Below are 20000 nucleotides of genomic sequence, written 5' to 3'. Positions count from 1 at the left end.
CAAATGCATATATACATACATACATATTATGAACTAACTGCTACTTTCCCAGATGCAGCACGAAGTTTTTTCAGTGAACAGGTCGCGGTTTCGAAACGACGGAAACATTTTGACACATTAAATTTAAATGTTGAAGTGATTCCAACGGGTTCATGTGTGTTCTTAAATGGCTTATAAACATCTCCCAAGCTTCAATTGTTTATATATGTATATATATAAATGCTTGAAACATTGTGTATTGATTGTAAAGAATAAAAGTTTTGAATGGTACAACAATGCACTATAATACAAACAATGGGCTATATACCTGTTGTAATTTAGTCATCCATAATCAGTTTATAGCAGCGACTCCATCTAAGAATATCTGAAGAAGGAATTTTATTCCGAAATATCCTATCAGACTATGGATGACTAAATTACAACAGGTATATAGCCCATTGTTTGTATTATAGTGCATTGTTGTACCATTCAAAACTTTTTATTCTTTACAAATATATATATATATACTATTTTCTATCGTCATAAAAAATATGCGAAGTTTCCTACTCATCAAGCAACCCGGTACAAGATTCTCTCTCAGAAGTAAATTAACTCACATGAAAATTCAATAACTTTGTTACTGAATAATATAATTCTGACTTGATAATATATCTCTCATCGGCAATTTGCCAATTCTAGTTAATTCTCTTATGCACAATAATTCTTTATGTTTTTATTACTTTCTAATCTGAAGTCACATATGTGTGTGATATGCAGTATTTATCGTGGGTCTCATAGCAGAGCAGTACGCTATAACTTAACTTGAGATTTACAACTTAAGCTCCCGTAAATAACAGTCATACACTTTGATTAGTGGAGATATTTCCTCATAATAATGTATCTGTTGCAATATTAAACGAAACTATATATTGCAGATCGAGTTTGCTCAACAATGATTATTGTGACACGGAGAGATTAGCCTAGAATTACGTGTAATATGAAATAGAATTTAAGTTTCATTCATGCAGTTATTGTTGAATTTATGGTTTTTTTCTTTTTGTATTGGTTTTGTATTTCTTTTAGTGTTGTTTTGTATTTTGAAAGCAACTGAATGCTTTTGATAATCTTGCTTTGTAGCAACTATTAGGCAGGTAGCGCTTACTTAATCTATGAAAGAGTAGTTGTTTTATTACAATAATATTTCAGTTAAATTTAGAATTCGTTATGGTCCAAGATCAGTTGTCTCTGAAAGGAGTTATGGTGGAGGCTCTGTACAGCCGTTACTATCGCGCCTTTAAGACGATATATTGCGACTTATCGTTGCGAGTTTGGTGAAATTGGGTTGCTGTTTCTAACAGATGAAGTTCCCATATTGAATCACTTTAGTTGGCTTGTAACAGTTTAAATTATACAGTTTTAGACTGAAGAGCGAAATTGTTACGAGACATTTCATTCTTTAAACGAACATAGTCAGTAGATTCATTACACATTCCATTGAATACTAAGTAGGTCTTTGGATTTGCATGATCAATGTCCCTAAGAAGCAAATTATTTTTGATTCTTCATGTAATTAAAATTAAGAAGTTATGAATTGAATGAGGATGTCTCCACGATTAAAAGATATTGCCCGTCTGAGGCAATCGACGTTTAAAATAACTTTTCACTCAGTTGATTAACTCTGTAATTAAAATAAAAAAGGACTAAATTGATTCTCTTATCGATTAATTAATTTTTCCCTCTCGTTATTACAGTGAAGTTAGAGAGACCTTGAAGTATAGCATTTCAGAACACACACACACACACACAAAGACACACACAACACACACACACACACACACACACACACACACGCACACACATACACACACACACACACTCTCGCATACACACAGAGGGTACATGTGATAAATAGAGAAAACATAGGAAGAAAAACAGAGAGAGAGAGAGTGTGTGAGAGAGATAGAGAGCATGGCCTTTATTTCTCCTAATCATATTTGCAAACGTAAACATTAATGGTTTCTATGTGAAAACTGTCATTTGTTAATTTATAAGTATATGTATCTAAGCATGTATTTGTGTGTGTATAAGTGTTTGTGCGTGTGCGTGAGTGTGAGCGAGTGAGAGTGTGTGTGTGTCCGTGTGCAAGTATGTATGAAAATGGACAGTAGATATTTTGTCATCATCCTTTTGATTTCCCTTCCTAACTTCTCAGACAAAATATAAGTGATTCAATTTCTCTCTGACTGAGACACACACACACACATCGTTTATACTCTGTTACATAGACTAAATCGTCTTCAAATACAATGACAATAATAATATATTTTTATTGAAATGAAGTGAAGTGAATTGAAGGCAATGTAATCTTACTGTCATTCCAGAACAAGCTCGTGTTTAGTCGAATATATTTAATCAAAATGACAGAGCAATAAAGCTTTCATAGCTAAAGAGCACGACATCATTTCTGTTTTAAGACACAGTATTGTGACAAAAGTTTCTGAGCTACGAAAAAGTAGGACATGATTAACATTGCTGAAACGTAGTATGTTACAAAATACGACTGCCATAAGAAATATGGATAGGAAGTTACGGTCATAAAACAGGAACTGAATTCTGCTGAAACACAAATATACTGATGGTACATTATCAACAAAATGTCTCTAAATTCTACACTACTGCATTATACTATGTCACGCTACCACCTACTATAATACAATGCCACTGAAATATATCAAAAGTGTTGCAACTCAACACACACACGTACACAATGTACACACACAATCACGTATATGCATGTATACATACAAAGTGTGTTTATGTATGCAAAGATTTACTTGAAATCTTAGAAAATATATCTGATACTCAAAGTTTCTTGCTGATATTAGCAATTATTCAGACACTTTACTGTATCTAAAAAAGTTAGAAAATGTCAAACACCTTCGATTTTCTTGCAGTTTGCAAACTAGTATATATTTTGGTCGAGTGAAAATACTAAGAGTTAAGTTGCTTTATTATGCATGACAAAAAATGATTAGGTATTTCAATTTTTAGCTAGGAAAAGAAAATTGCGATGAGCAAAGTATAGAATTAAAAGCAAAGAATTATAAAATAAAAAAAAATGAAATAGAGGGAACGAATATAACTGTTACCGATTTAGGTATAATATGGTGGATGGTAACGTAGTCGGAACTGTCGATTTGACACTTGACAGTAGGTTTGTTTGATCCCAGTCTAAGGGAGGAAATCCAAAGTTAAACCCAGCACTATTTGATATCAGCACGTTAGGACATTGAAAACATATTGCAAGGGATATTTTTCCGATGGTCTAACGATTCTACCTGTTCATCAATTTAAAGAATGCAAATAATGAATAGAGGAAAAGTAAATAAATAATGCAATATCGAAATCATGGAAGATAATATATTATAGACTGAAAAAATAGTTTTGTGCTCGAAAATGCACACAAATATATACATCGTAATATGAATGCGCATACAAGGCAGCAAACTGGGAGAAACGTTAGCACGCCGGGCGAAATGCTTAGGTCGACTTTGCCTGTTATCCTTTCGTGGTCGATAAATTAAGTACTAGTTGAGTACCGGGGACGATCTAACTGACTGGCTCTATCCCCAAAATTTCGAGCCTTACGCCATGAATAGAAAAGAATATGAATGCGTGTACACTGCTATATAAAACAATAAGATTGCTTATTACTTATTATAATCTGATACTTTTATTAGGTGAGCATAATCTCAGAAGATGTCTATTCATTTCCACGTATATAGAATTTATTATAAATCACTTATATACCCAGTAACTAACTTTTTTCATATTCCTCTTAAAATTTCATATTATAGAATTTGACAATACTTTTTAGTTTTGTAACTTCTTTTATTATTTTATAAGTATTGCTTGATTTTAAATTTTCATCCGTTTCTCCCCGATTTGTGTTCATTCAGTTACTAAGAAAATGAAACAATTTACTTTTATCTCTCACTATTTACGTCTCGTACAAGATATTTACGATTTGCGAATGTCTGTAGATTGAGCAAACTGTTTGGCAAAGAGCATAATTCCTAATTTTAACAAGAAACCCAAAGTAACATGTATTTTCTTTAACTTTATATATTTCATTATAATATATTGCATTCTGATTAACTAATTTTAGCATTCTATACTTTTTCGCATATTCAATTAACTCACTGCACACAAACACACACACATATATATGTGCATATATATGTGCATGTATTGAATACATACACACATGCAGATGCACAAACATACGCATATATATATATGTGTATATATATTTACGCACATACATATATATACATATATATATATATATAACAATATATATTATATATATATATATTATATATCACATATCATAATATATATAAAATATGTATATAATAAAATACTACAGCACTATAAACAAAACATGAGCAGTACCAGTTGTCAATATTCCTACCTTCAATTGGTGCCACACGTAAGGATTCAACTCCTACGAAAGGAACAAACCAAACAGTTAATTAGCAGCATATTAAAGAAATTAGCTGTCTGGAATCATAAAATAAGATCTTGTTGAAGTAATTATGCATTATGCAATTCTGTGTAATATCTGAAAATACTTTGTTACTGTGAATTACTAATGTATACTCGAAGCTAATGAACATTTTAACAATGAATATTATTCTACATAAAATCAACCTTATTCCCTTATAAAAACTGTGAAAGTCTGTTTCAACCCTTGGTCTACCAGAGAAGATGTATGTCACTAATTACCAACTGGGTCCAATGGACCCAATATTTTTCTTTTAATTCAATGTTATTCAAACTACCATTATTACTTAGCTACATTATATATGCTGTCAGGTGAATGGAGAATTAATGTTTCTCACACATTTTAATGAAAAAATACAGCTTACAGAATATATTAGCAATTTAAAAAATTACAAAAATACAAAATTACAGCTCTTCATGCGAGTGAATGCAGATAGGATTGAAATTTTCTTGGCAAACATAGATATTACAATTCTTACATGTACGAGTTTTCCTGTCTTTTTTGGGCGACACAAAGAGCATCTTCCCTTTTTCTTTCGCTGAGGAATCTCAAATGAGGTGGAAGATCGTCTTCTTTTCATGTTTGGTTGAGAAATGCTAGCGGAACTAGATTGTTTGTCGTGTTCTTCTTTAGCATTAACTCCAGCAAGTTCCTTGCCTAACTGAATTAGGTATTGTCTTCTTTTATCCTTGAAACTTTGCAAGTGAAGCTGCTTAGCAACAATGACAGCGATCACTGCACTTATATTAATCATGCTGTAGAATATAACCATAGACCATCGAGTCATTCTTTTGTAAGCGTATATTCTTACCATCTAATCCAGGGTATCTACTCCTCCTTTTGCTTTTCTGTAACATGTAATAACTTCAGGTTTCTTTTCAGCACTTTTTGAATCAATTGAAGGCTGAGAGTGCATTGTACTCATAAGTGTGACTACATAATTTTTCTTGGGACAATAAGATAGGATCATAGGAACCTTTTGAAATCCAAATATTGTTCTGTTGATTTCTTTTTCTTTTTTTTTATTTGTGAAATCACTGGGAAATTCAACTGTGTTCTTTCTAATTGTTCCACCTAAAGCAGTTTTCTTGCTAAGTAGCTTTTGAGCCAATCCTAGGCTTGTAAAAATGATCACAAATTATATTGCTACCAGTATTTTCAAGTTCTTTTAATAGGTTTTCAACCACTCTTGAACCTTGATTTGTCTCTGTCGCCTTTAATGGATCTTTTCCAGTGTAGATTTGCATTTTCTAGGCATAAAATGTCTCACTGTCACAGATTGACCAAATTTTAATTCCATATTTCCTTGGTTTTGAAGGAATATATACCGGAATGGGCAGCGCCCTCTGAATAAAACTAATAGTTCATCAGCTGCCATGCATGAACTTGAAACATATCCATCTTGCAAATTCTGATTCTACATTTCAAATACTTCTCTTATGGGCTCCAATTTATCATCACTTCTCTTTTTTCTTCTTGCACTAGCATTATCAAAACGCAATACTTGTTAAATCTGTTGAAATATTTCTCGGCTTATAATTTTGCTGAAAATTGGGTAGCCATCTTCTTCACTACATAAATGTGTGAAATTTTCATGTTTAGATTTATAAATACCTATAAGAATAATCAGTTCAATAAATTTCTTTAGTTTAGAATGATCAATTTCCTTCCATTTATCTTTGTAAACAACCTGACCTTCAATATTTGTCCATTTACGAATTACTTCAAGAAGAATCTGGCGCATAACTACAGTAAAACATGTTTCAATGCTATTGCAGGACCTTCTAGCGAAATCGGATGGTCCACATTCTTGGAGCACAGTATTGCAAGATGATGTTCTTACTACTGCTTGAGCAAGAGGATTAGAATGCCAAAAAATTGTTCTGTCTCTAGAGACATATTGCTAATTCAGAATTGGGTGGCTTGCAGATAATTTTTTTGAGTATCTTCATCATCTGATGACACAGAAACTAAACTGTCCAGCACACAATCACTTTCACCATCATCTTCAGAGCAATTGAAGGAATCGCTACTATCTTCTTCCCATTCTTCAAATTCAAATAACCTTTTCGATATTTGGTTTTCACTCAAGTTTTCATGTCTAGGCCTATTGGAAAGCACAACTGAACTATATGAAACTTGATAGCAGACTAAAGCAGATATTGCTCTCTCACATACTTATACTCTCCTGAAAGATGATACAATATATTTTAAGAATTGCGTCATCACATAGAAATATTGCATCACCCTATAACTTAATAGATTGAAGGTAAAGCACTACCAAATAAATTTACAGGAATATTTTCATAATCTTTCTTATTTTATCTAAAATTCAGCATATAAATTGAATACAATTTTAGACAGTGTCACGTGACAACTTGCTGGGGCAGCCTGCTGGGGCAGCCTGCTGTGGCAGCCTGCTGGAGCCTAGCAGCAGGTATAAAAAGGAGAATTTGACATGACAACCAGTCGGACGCTGACACTCGTTGATGCTGCATCGAAGAGGCCAGTGAATAGAAGAAAGAAGACACGCACCCAACACCAGAGCTGGTATATAACACAACCCCACCAATTACTGACTTATATATATATATATATATATATATATATATATATATATATATATATATATATATATATACGAGAGGCTTCTTATATAGTTACATATATGTATTGGTGTGTATATTTGTATCTTTTCGGTTCAGCAAATGAGACCGAATAATTACTACACTTAAAAGAATAAGTCCTGGGGTCATTTTGTTCGACTAGAGGCATTCAAATGACTGAAACAAGAAAAAGAATAAAGGAATAAAAGTATATACATATGAATGTGTTACAATAGTGAGTAAAGCCCGAAAATGACAAACAAATCTACACCTTTTGTCATGTTTACGCACTTCTCTTTTGTTTATTGTTCAATTTCAGGTCGTCGTTGTTCTTGTGATGGTGGATAACGAGCAGTTCTTCATAAACAATATGTTTCAATCATTTGAAAAGTTAGTGATTTTATAATAACTATAGTCTGTGCACATGTATTACCAGCTCTGAGAAGCACTGTAGTATAAATAACTTGCGAGGAGAACCCAAACTAACTGCCACATTACTCAAACTCTAACCCCATTTTGACTCAGATTGCATTTTGAAATTCTCTTTATTGCTCAGACTGGAGTCGCATTGATATCTATGTCGTATGTATACAGCTCTAGTTCATCGTGGACAGAACAACCTGTGCTCAATGCCATTCCCCGACCATTTGTTATTTTGTGCAGATTAATAAGTACATTAGTCTTTTACTCTTTCACATGTTTCAGTTATTTGACTGCAGCGAAGCTGGAGCACCGGCTTTTGTCGAACAAATCGACCCAAGGACTTATTCTTTGTAAGCTTAGTACTTCTTCTATCGGTCTCTTTTGCCGATTCGCTAAGTCACGAGGACGTAAACACACCAGCATCGGTTTTCAAGCTACGATGGGGGGGGGGACCAAACACTGACACACAAGCATACACACACTCTCTCTCTCTCTCACACACACACACACATATATATGCTACGGGCTTCTTTCAGTTTAAGTCGACCAAATCTACTCACAAAGCTTTGGTCGGTTCGAGGCTATAATAGAAGACACTTGCTTAAATGTGTCACACCGTGGGACTGAACCCAGAACCATGTGCTTCGTAAACAACCTACTTATCACACAACAACTCCTGCGCCTGTGCAACTTTTCTGTGTTATTGAAGAACATAGAGCAGGAATTGTGGAACATTTGGCTTCTATCTTAAGCATACCGTTCTACCTGATATTTTCTCTCTCTCTTTCTGGCTCGAGTGATCTTTCCTTGCTAACATATTTTCATTCTACTTTGTCACAGGTTTTGATAATTGAATTATTAAATGTCTTTTACGCATAAAAGCCATTGTATATTTGTAAAGTATCATTAATATATTGATTCAAACGAAAATGTGTAAAAAATATTTTCAAATAGAACCACATCATTGCCTAAAACAAGAGCTGATTGTACACAATGAAAATAAATACCAGATTCGTAATTCCCATGGGACAGAATCCGTAGGCTTTACAGAATTGTTTTCATCTAAATTGTTATAAAAATATCCATAAGCAATCGCTAAATATATTTAAAACTTCAAAATATTTTTCAGACGGACATAGCCCTTATGCTAATCTTTAAATTCAGTTAAAAATAATCAATTATCTATAAATGGATTAAGTAAGCCGATTATTGAATCAACTTGAAAAGTAGGGTATCAAATGTGTAAGTATAACTTTCCTTTCATCGAATGCACTGAATTCGAAAAATTAAAAATGAACATAAGAAGATTAAATTTGAAGGTTTTCAAAACACAGGCAAGTAATTATAAGCTTGAATAGAAGCTAAAAGTTATTATAGCGGAACTAGAATCTGACTAAATTTTATTTTATAGGAAGAGCTGAAACGATGTCGGAAACGGTAGACTTTGAACTTCTGATGAAAATGGCCACAATTCAGGATTGCAGGAAGCTTTGTTTTATCTGGTCTTTTAACTATAATGCCAATCGTAGTATGTTTATGACATTCATTTCTTTAATAATTAGGAACACTCCACACATTTTACGGAAGAACACAGTCGGTTATGTGAACTTTAGAGCTTTATTGTAGCAGTCTAGAAATTATGCAAAGCTGAATTATTTCAGTAGAATTCTTATTAACTAATAAACTTACACAAAAATATTTTCTCTCACCTTGCTGTTTTTATTTCATAAGTGTTTTAAAAATAAATCCTCTTTTGACAGTTTTTCGCATAAATAAATTTTTTATCGACTTTCAGGTTTCTATTGAACAACTTCAAATCGACACTAGGAAAAACATAGACAGAAAGATATTTTCCGAGGTTTGATGTTCTGGGAAAGATTGCTTGAGTATATCATGCTAAACAGTAGACGAGAAACCGGTGGAGAGAAGTTAGGGAATTGAAATGGCATGGATAGTGGTTGTACAAGGACAGAAAAACACTCTGGGATAAATTGCATGAGAATTAGTTGGTTGTGCTTTTCTTGATGCAATCAAGGATGTCTGTGATTACATGAACAACATTCCAGATCATTGGAAAGTATGTAATTTTTGATCTGATATGAGTCCTGTGGCGGGAACTACTAAACGTTACTATGCTTTTCTGACTCTAAATTAAGTTTCTAACGATAGGAATATATGCTTGCAAAAACAAAGATATCAAGAAAGCATGTACAAGAAAAATACTAGGTGTATTTTTGTTTATGAGTTTGTCTTCTGTGTGGGATGTGGTAGCGACATACCTTAAATGATTTCAGTTACACCCTTAACAGAAAATGATGGGTCAAGATTGAAGCACAGGCGCTATCAAGGATAAGTAACTTAGAAGTGGTGGACCACAGCATTTCAGTTAACTTTAAATGCCAAAGGAGAGGTGGTGCGTAGTTTTAAGCTGTGTTGTAGGTAACCATGATAAGGTAGATTTCGAAATATGTAGTATATGCAAAAATGCTGTTGTACAGTCTAAACTATTTGAATTAAAGATGTAAAAATGGAAATTGAATAGCACATGCAACAGAGTTGTTCGAACAAATCCAAGTTACCCCATTCATTAAGTATTAAGAGAAACTGATTTCAAGAAACAAAATGTTGGAAATGTTAGTGATAGTTACAATTTTAGTTATATGAATGACGTAGTAATCCAATACGACATAGTAGTCCAATACAGAAGAATGCTCTATACAGCTTAAATCCAGAAGACTATATATTCCTCATGAAATAATTTCATCTCTCTCTCTCTCTCTCTCTCTCTCTCTCTCTCTCTCTCTCTCTCTCTCTCGCTTGCTCGCTCTCTCTCTCTCCCCTCTCTCTCTCTCTCTCTGGAAGGCGACATAAATTCAATGGTATAATAATAAGCAATAAAATATTAACCAGTGGCAGTACATTTTTATAACTTTAATCTAAATAAAGTGTTCAGAGTTTCCAGTAAACGAATCATAGTAATATGCTCACTCTATAGACAGCACACTACTCGGAAAGTCATACAGAAAATGCTACTCAGAAAATGTTGTATAGAACAGAACATAAACATTTGGGCCGGATATTATAAATCAAAGAAATGCCTTTTCAAATGCGATGTGCAACCATGAGCAAGAAGAAATAAAATAAACATTAACCTTTACTTCATTTTCGCAACGTAGTTTGATTTCAGAGCGAAATAGAAATGAAGAACAAATATAAAAGCGATAGGGAAAACATGTAAATACTTTAAACATCAAGATAAGTTATACATAAAACATGAAAAAGAGAAATGAAAACTGTAAAGTAAACAAAACATTCGATAAAGATCACTAGAAAAAGCTAAAATAAAACTAACTGCAAGATTGACATGATCCTCCATGAGGTACTCAGCGAAAAATAACGAACAAAGTAGAGATTATTGTAGATCCCATTCGGGATCAATGTAACCACACTCATTATCTGGGGGTCTTCGTCGTCTAGAGTTGTTCATATATTTCCAAAAATGTGTGAAGGCCTAGGCTTGTGCATTTTTTGAACAATTGTTCATGAATATCAGTCGCTACTCTTCTCGTCAACGAAGTTATCCAAGAAATTGGCATCTAATAGGCCGTAATTAGTACAACAACGCATCCAGTCTGAGATTCTAATAGTTCCGCTAATCTTACACTCTGAGAAAGTATCGTTTCCTTTGGCGGGATTTGAATTTGAAAGCAGAGCGTAGTGTCGGAACAAATATAGTGAAATCACTATACTTAGAATCCTTTAAGTGATAGCTTACAATTAACTGAAATGTTTTATGAAATCTTTGAGCACATACTCCTACCACCACCTGGTCTAGCAAGCAAAATACACAATGAGGCACACATGTGCAGTTGAGTAACTCTTTTGAAAATTGTTTGTTATTATAACATTGTTTTCATAGAAAATTGGAAACCAAATTACTCAGAGAAATATGGAGTAAAATTAATGTGCTAGATAGCACTGTCCAGCGAGAGAGAGAGAGAGAGAGAGAGAGAGAGAGAGAGAGAGAGAGAGAGAGAGAGAGAGAGTTACAAAGATATAACTTATTCTATGATTGGCATATCCCGGAGACATAAACAAGTGCTTCTAAGTTTCACAGATGCATTCACGGAATATTATATACATATATATATAATAGAAATATGTTACAAAAACAAAATAGAAACTACACTTAGAAATGTAAGGGGAAACTAAGAAGAAAAATAAGCGAGAATGCACATAGGAAAACAAAAAAAGTAAAGGCTTTTTTATGAAAAGTAACGATAGATACATGCAATTAGATGAACTGAGGTAGGAATAAAAGTAATAAAAGTCGATATTGTGAATTGTTAAAGGGATTCAAATGCATACCGGTTTAGTAAAGTTACTAATCATTGCTTTGAATGCACAACGATTACTGAACGGTGTCAGGTCTGCTAGTCCCTTAGTAAAAAGATTATGTATAAGAGAGGTAAGTAGTTCTGGATTTGGTGCAATTAGGGTAGATATAGATCTGTAATGTGAATGGGGGGTTAGTGGTATTAATTGAAAGGGTAGTAGTGTTCTGTATTATGTTATGTGTTCATATTTAGTTGTGGAAGATATTCATTGATGAAAGTTGCCTCTTTATTCATTCTTTGTTGTACTGAGGTGTTCTATGTACATTGATAGAAGGGGAACATTAGGAAATTAGGATTAAGATTCCTAGCACACTTTTCTATGTGTCCACTGACCTGTATCTGCCTGTATTGTGGATGGCGGATTTGTTCTTTGTGCAGAGTGGTTCTTCGACGGAGTGATATTCCTGTTTGACCAATATAATTATTACCACACCCTAAGCATTTAATGGCATAGATTAGATTTTCTGAGACACAGGTGATATTTGATCTAATCTTAAATATTTCACCTCGTTTAAAGTGGAACTCTGAACCTTACAAAAGGTGGGGGCATGTACCACAGCTAGGTCGATCACGCTTTTTCACTTTTGGTTCTGTTGTTAATGGATATAGTCTTGCGTTGTTTAATATTTTTTTCAATGATTTAAGAAGAAGAGCTTGAGTAACACCTGCAGCTCCTTCCGTTCTTGCACGGAACAAAACGTCTATGATGTGCACATCATCTCAAACACACACAAACACACACACACACACACACATTCACAACACACACACACAAATATATATTCTGTGATCAACGATTCAGATATTGTTATACATCGCTGGTAACAATGTGCTTGCATTGTTTTAGACTCCGAATAATTCCATCCTGTTGGGTTGGCAAGTAAACCAACATTATCGGAAGGCTGCTCCGTCGCTGGGTTACCTTCAACTGGAGCAATGTGTAATGAAATGTCTTGCTCAAGCGCACAACGCGAAGCGGATCTGGAGTTGAAATTGCGATGTCACTATCGTGAGTTTAACACGCCTAGCCACTAGGACACATACACACATGCACGCACACACACACACACACACATATATGTATACACATATACTTATAGATATGTACATGTATGTGCATATTGGTGTGTATACTTTTTAAAATCGGCATAAAACTACATCATTACAGCAAGCGTAAATTCTTCCTACGATTCAGTTAATTTTGTTTCTGAGACAAGAATGTTAACATGTAAGTTTAAATAAACCATACTTTTGTTAGATAAATGTGCAAAAGCTATTTTGCAATACTGAACTCATTGTTACTTTATTTCAAAACCGAATACAATGCAATAACACCAAATGTGTAACAAATCAAAACATTCTTTAAACATACTCAATGGGAGAATAACTAATCTCAAACTTCCATTAGTCATTTTCGTTCCAATCAATGATATGTGTATCTTAAGAGGTCATGGTTAGGTTTTAACACAAACACAAATAATCACTTTCTTTTCCAGTTCCCTGTAATAACTTTAAAGGGACAGGCAGGATTTCAATGCTTGAAATCTTAGATTATTCAGGATTGCGTGTTATCAAAATTACATCTGCGTGCAAAGCTAGAAATAGTACATTTCAAAAGTCATTATTTTCACAGTGGTTCCTAGCGGAGATAATGAATTTTATCACTCCAGGCCAAAAGTGAATCGAGCGAATGTATATATGTATATATATATATATATGTGCGTGTGTGTGTATGTGTGTGTTTGTGCGCGTGTGTGTGTTTGTGCGTGTGTGTGTGTGTATACGTAAGGTAGGTATTGTCTGTTTTTACCGTAGTTTCCTTTATTGTTTTGTTTTAGCATGCTACACGAATGTTCACATTTTAAAATTTGCAACGTTGCTGTTTGCCGATTTGTTAGTACAGAGCAGTCTACTTTTTATAATCGGAAATAATGTTGTGAAATGGTGATTGGTATGGAAATTAGTGAGTTTCCAATTCTTTAAATGCTTAATGTAATCATTTGGTTGTTATTGAAAATGATTTTTTGAAAGTAATCAAAAGATGCATGTATTTTTATATACTCACATGTATATATACATGTGTATATGTATGTATTTATCTCTGTAATATTGCTTTTGTGCGTATGTATATTTGTCTATAGGTAAAAACTCGTCTGTATTAATTTATATTTCCATATTGAGAAGCATCACTCCCTTGCATTATTATGTGATTATGTGCTTCTATCTCTATCTCTCGCGCCCACGTTTGCACATACACAGTTGCAGGTTATATTTACTAACGTCATTTTACACGCCCTTTTTAGGTGCTTATATACACGACTGACACAAATTATCCCACGCATAAATGACTGCACTATATTGTTATCAAATTTGCACAATTCCATTATATTTCAGGCTCTACTTATATACCTAGCTTGCAATTATTAAGTTATCGAAAGCGAGATTTTATACAGATTTATAATTGTTTTTACATTTATTTTCTTGTTTTATCTTTTTACTAATGTAAGTATATAAAATGACTGATCAACAGTCATTTTACACAGACGTGAAAGGTGTCATTCAATTCGTTGGCTTTCCTTTGGATCCATACTAGAGGGTTACATGGGTGTATGCGTGCCCAATGCTCGGCATCTTCTTCGCTTTGATACTGAAGTATACCTTGGGCAGAGGCACAGGAAAACGTTTTCGAGAAGTGGGCTGCATGTGACATAGTTCGCCATCATTTGGACCGGATTACTGAAACAATTCAACGTTGTTATACGTTCCATTCAAAAAATATATTAAAAAGAGAGCGCTGCTTACCAATGATAATTTTAGAACGTCACCGGATGTTATTTATGTTTTTTTTAAAGATCAATCTGGAGAGTCCTCAGCGGGTCTCTAGCGTCGAATAATACTAAAGTACATGATGTACTCATCAGATACATGCCATTCATTAACGCAAGGTCACTCGATAAACAACCTCTCGTGGACGGTGTCACAAGACCTATCAAAACTTCAGCATGACAATCAGTGTGAAGAAGACAGAATTTTAAGGTCAAGGTGCTCAGCATACCCTTATTGCGGCCTTCAGAATCAGCCAGTTGGTGGTACTTCAGGATTTTACATGCTACGGCTCCATGATTTCGGAGAGTACATCTACATCTACATGCCAGTACATCTACTGGCATGTAAGACGAGCAGCATCAGCAGAAGTTAGACTGACAAGAAGAGACTGGAAGGACAGAAAACTAACGGTGTACACGATGGTTGTGATCTAAACAGATTGCATCCTAAGCAAACTTTTAGACGGTGGTGAGAATAGTATCGTCTACTCAAGACGAGAATGGGATCTCAGAGCTTATGGTTATCAAGTTGTCTGATTCCACTGCAATGATGTGAAGATCTCAAGATACACAGAGTATGGGATAGTGGCCGTTGGTAAAGAAATACACTGACAACCCTATCTTCATTGCAAGAATGTTTATATGTGCGTGTGTGTGTGTGTGTGTGTGTGTGTGTGTGTGTGTGTGTGTGTGAGTGAGAGAGCGAGAGAGGGAAGAGAGAGGGGGAGACATTGTCAGTGATCACATCTGCTGGGAAGTGGAACTAAGCAAGTAAAATTTAAGAAGATAATTAGAAAAGTGAAAAAATTGCTGGTAAAACAGGACCGGGAGAAGGCGAGAAGACGTGGCATCGAATGCAGCCACTGCGGGCGGAACTCTCACCCAGATTTGAGACTTTACAGGTACAGATGTTGTTATACCAACAAGATCAAAGCAAGATATTCCAGGTGCAAATATATGGCTTTGAGGGGCAGACACACAACACACACGCACACACGCACACACGCACACACACACACACGCGCACACCCACACACACACACACACAAACAGGCACACAAACACACACATGTAAATGCAGTAAGGATTAGCGAGTTTGATCTGGCCTCGTGTAATAGTTATGATAATAAGGCCAAACTAAGATTTGGTAAACAGAAGCTGAAATAAATCGTCGTAAATAGGTGAAGGAGTACACCGCGACACTATTTCTTTTCCTCAACAGGCCCTGCCCTGATCAAAGAGGAAAAGGATCCCATACCTTTAAACGGAGTCTGACAAATTTCCTCAAGGAATACCAGATAAGCTACCTCTACCTGGATACAACTCAGTAAACAAGAACTCACTACTTGAATGGATCATGTTAGCATAAAACCTGACTTTAAAAGGATTTAGATAATCCTATCAGGTGGTGCTATTAAGTTAGATATGGCCTGGACCAATTTTGGTCGAAACATCTAATTTTACTTAAGTTTATATATATATATATATATATATATATATATATATATATATATATATATATATATATATATATATATATATTTATATATATATATATATATATATATATATTGCTAGAAAAGGTAAAACAACAAAAGAAGGAGACCTTGATGTTATATAAATAGAGGAATTTATCTGTAAATAAATGTGACTTTTATTCGGTAGCCATGATAAAACTCCGAGTTTCGGATGTCGGGGCGGAAACCCACGCCGCCATCTCTTCAGTTTTCTGGTCAGCGAAAAAGTGCTATGAAAATGACCGTTAAACAAAGGGAAATTACTATGTGATTGACCGTTATTAAGACAAAAGAGGTATTAGAATAACCGCTAAGTGAGCGGTGGGAGTAAAGGTAAGGGAGTAAAGATGTCCATAGTATTCGCGTAAGCGCACCAGTCCATACATGCACATGTCACCAGCACACCCACGTACATGTGCCTATATGTATATACTCATCCACCCTAATTTTTTTTACACTTTTTTCTGTAGTTTGCCTTTAGCCCTGTTTTTCCTTGTGTATATATATTTTCCTGTTTTTTCTTGTGTATATAGACGTGTGTATCAACCTTTTTTGCGCGCGTGTGTATCTGTGTGAACGTGTTGCGCGTGTTTGTGTGTGCGAGCGTGTATGCGGGTATGTATATATATTTTTGGGCGAATGCGTGGGTGAGTATGTGTGTTTCAAATGAGGGTGAATGAGTATATACATATAGGCGCATGAACAGTGGGTGTGCGGGCACACATGAGTATGTATGGCCTGGTGCGCTTATGCGAATACTATGGATATTCTTACTCCCTTACCTTTACTCCCTCCCCTCACTTAGCTTCATTCTAATAGCTCTTTTGTCTTAATAACAGTCAATCACAGAGTAATTTCCCTTTGTTTAACTGTCATTTTCATAGCATTTTTTCGATGGCTAGATAACTGAAGAGGTGGCAGCGTAGGTTTCCTCCCCGACATCCGATACTCGGAGTTTTATCATGGCTACCGAATAATTGTCACATTTATTTACACACACACACCACACACACACACACAGACACACACACACATATATATATATATATATATATATATATATATGTATGTATGTATGTATGTATGTATATAATCAAAGATTTCACAGAAGGACGTATAGTTTTAAATATCCACCACGGCTAGTGTTACCATATTTCCTTCTATATTGGCTAACTCTGATGAGCGTAAAGTTATATGATCGGTTTGTTACTTAGCACTCCATTGTATTCATTAAGCGAGACTGATTGCTAAGACCAGCTGTGATGGATATTTGATACTATCCCTTTAGGATTACATATATATATATATATATATATATATATATATATATATATATATATATATATATATATATATATATATATATATATAGACAAATATCTATATGGAGAATGTGATGCACCATAAATTCTTAATTTATTAACATTATCTCTGCACTTAGACGTGAGATTATCACAAATTGCGATAAAAAATATATGCCAAACCAGGGGATACCGTCTCAAAGATCAGTATCTCTCTAATGTTGGCACGTTATATAACAACATTATGTAACAACAGAAAGATAATGTCTAGAGATAGAACTGTCATGGACACGTGTTTCTGCCCCAATAGGTATCAGTAGTATGACTGTTGTCCAACATTATCTCCAGTATCCCAGGGACGTAAACATAGCTCATTATGGCCAATGTCATATATACATATACACATATATGCACATATAAATACATACATACGTACATATTTATTGCCGTTTATACAGCACAGATTGAAAAAAACTGATGATTTATCTCAATCAACTTTTGAATCAGAGATGTCTACACCAACTGACCAAACACATAGTAAAAAGCAGCCATTGCGTTTATATATTCAACTTATTCAGTAGTCACAGACAACTAGAACAACTAATTTGCTTACCGTAGATAGTGATAAAGAAAGTGTGTGATAGATGAATAGACAGAGAAATAGACAGAAAGAGAGTGTATGGAAACAGAAATTCCAAAAGATATAGAGACAGGCAAACAGTCAGACAATCAGACAGGTATATATATATATATATATATATATATATATATATATATATATATATATATATATATATATATATATATATATAGATAGATAGATAGATAGATAGATAGATAGATAGATAGATAGATAGATAGATAGATAGATAGATAGATAGATAGATAGATTGATGGGTAAACAAACAAACCGGGACAGAGAGTTTGTAAGCAGACCAGACATCATTTTGCTGTTCTCGCTAAGTCACTGGCTCAAGTCAGAAGGATTCTTTGAAATTCATTTCATTCAACCTACTGAAGTATTTCGAGATTCTGTTTTCGCTTTGAGAGTTTATGAAGCTTGAGTGAATCTAATATTTTCAGCAATTACATATTACATATTATATAACTGAAATAGTTTCCATTGTAAAACGCAGGCATGTACTCATCACTTGCTTATCCATCCACACACACTCATGGGCACGCACGTAAACACATAGGAGTTCTCACAGCGTCTTTGTGCAAATCACTTCCTAACGTTCCAAATGTATATTCTCATAGACAATAATTTAAAGACTGCGTGAGATTGTCTACATTTGTTGCTGATTCAGAAACAAAGACTATTGTTTTTCACTTTCAGGTTCACAACACTTTCAGAATCATCTCAGGAATATCTGTAAGTACACAATTGCTCTACATTCTATGCACGATAATAAAAGAGACTCCCAGAATCTATTGCACATATCTATGTCTATGCCATAGATATGTCAGCTGTCACATATATATGTCTTTGCATAGATATGCCAGCAGTCTCTATCGATATAAAGGGAAACAGTGAATAATCAACTATTTGTGTTGGAGGTAGTCGCTTGGTTGTTTACAAAAAAACCTATTATATGAAACAAATCAGTATGAGATTGAAGTAGTCATTTATATAATATACTTGTAAATACATCGTAATTTGTTCATTTGAAGGAATATTGTATCACAGAAATACCTCAAGAATTGGCTTGCCTTAAATACTTCCATAAAATTTAGTAGCAGTATTGTAGGATAGGAATAAAGCAATTACAACATAGCCTCGAATATAAGGAACATGTAGCATGCGTTACTCTAGTGAGGAGGTTAATTCATATCTGGTTGTAAAGATAAATGAGTGGTAAATATTATGTCGAACACATTGATGCAAGCCCCTGTATATGATCGTGTTTGCAAACTGAGGGAGAAGAAAAACAATGATAATATACAAAATGAGGAGAAATAATGGGTTGCGAATGAAAAAGGTTGACAAAGAGCTCAAAGCAAGACATCATGAAAAAATATATTCATTATACAAATTTAAATTGGATATTTGAAATAATGGCTGATGCGCACATCGTTATTACTCCCTACCCTAAAGGCTATGGTGTCTCATTAATGAGGTTGTCGCTATACAAAGAAACAAACACACACACGTAAAAAGAATGCATAAATCTCAAGAAATATCACTGTTTATGTGTGTGTGTGTGTGTGTGTGTGTGTGTGTGTGTGTGTGTATGTGTGTGTGTGTGTGCGTGCGAGCGCGTGCGTGTGTGTGTGTGTGTGTGTGTGTGTGTGTGTAAGCATATAGAAATAATTTATTTTCAGTTTTCATTTATCTTTCAAAGTGTTAAATGTTTCGCCTCGCAATTGTCACCTGGTCCG

At 34.4% G+C, this 20000-nt stretch overlaps 1 protein-coding gene across 1 annotated transcript in view; it reads right to left on the bottom strand.

Annotated features, from left to right (window-relative positions):
- Positions 1–20000, bottom strand: part of LOC106874782 (CCN family member 1) — a 383540-nt gene that overhangs the window by 94868 nt on the left and 268672 nt on the right. Inside the window, exon 5 of the mRNA XM_089348348.1 lies at positions 4457–4489. Coding sequence (XP_089204474.1) covers positions 4457–4489 — 33 coding nt within the window. The remainder of the gene's footprint in view (positions 1–4456; positions 4490–20000) is intronic.

The sequence above is a fragment of the Octopus bimaculoides genome, chromosome 3 (genome assembly GCF_046866305.1).
Source record: "Octopus bimaculoides isolate indiv1 chromosome 3, ASM4686630v1, whole genome shotgun sequence".
In the NCBI taxonomy this organism is placed as follows: Eukaryota; Metazoa; Mollusca; class Cephalopoda; order Octopoda; family Octopodidae; genus Octopus; species Octopus bimaculoides.
The sequence above is the reverse complement of the archived record's forward strand: the minus strand, read 5'-3'. Positions and strand labels throughout refer to the sequence as shown.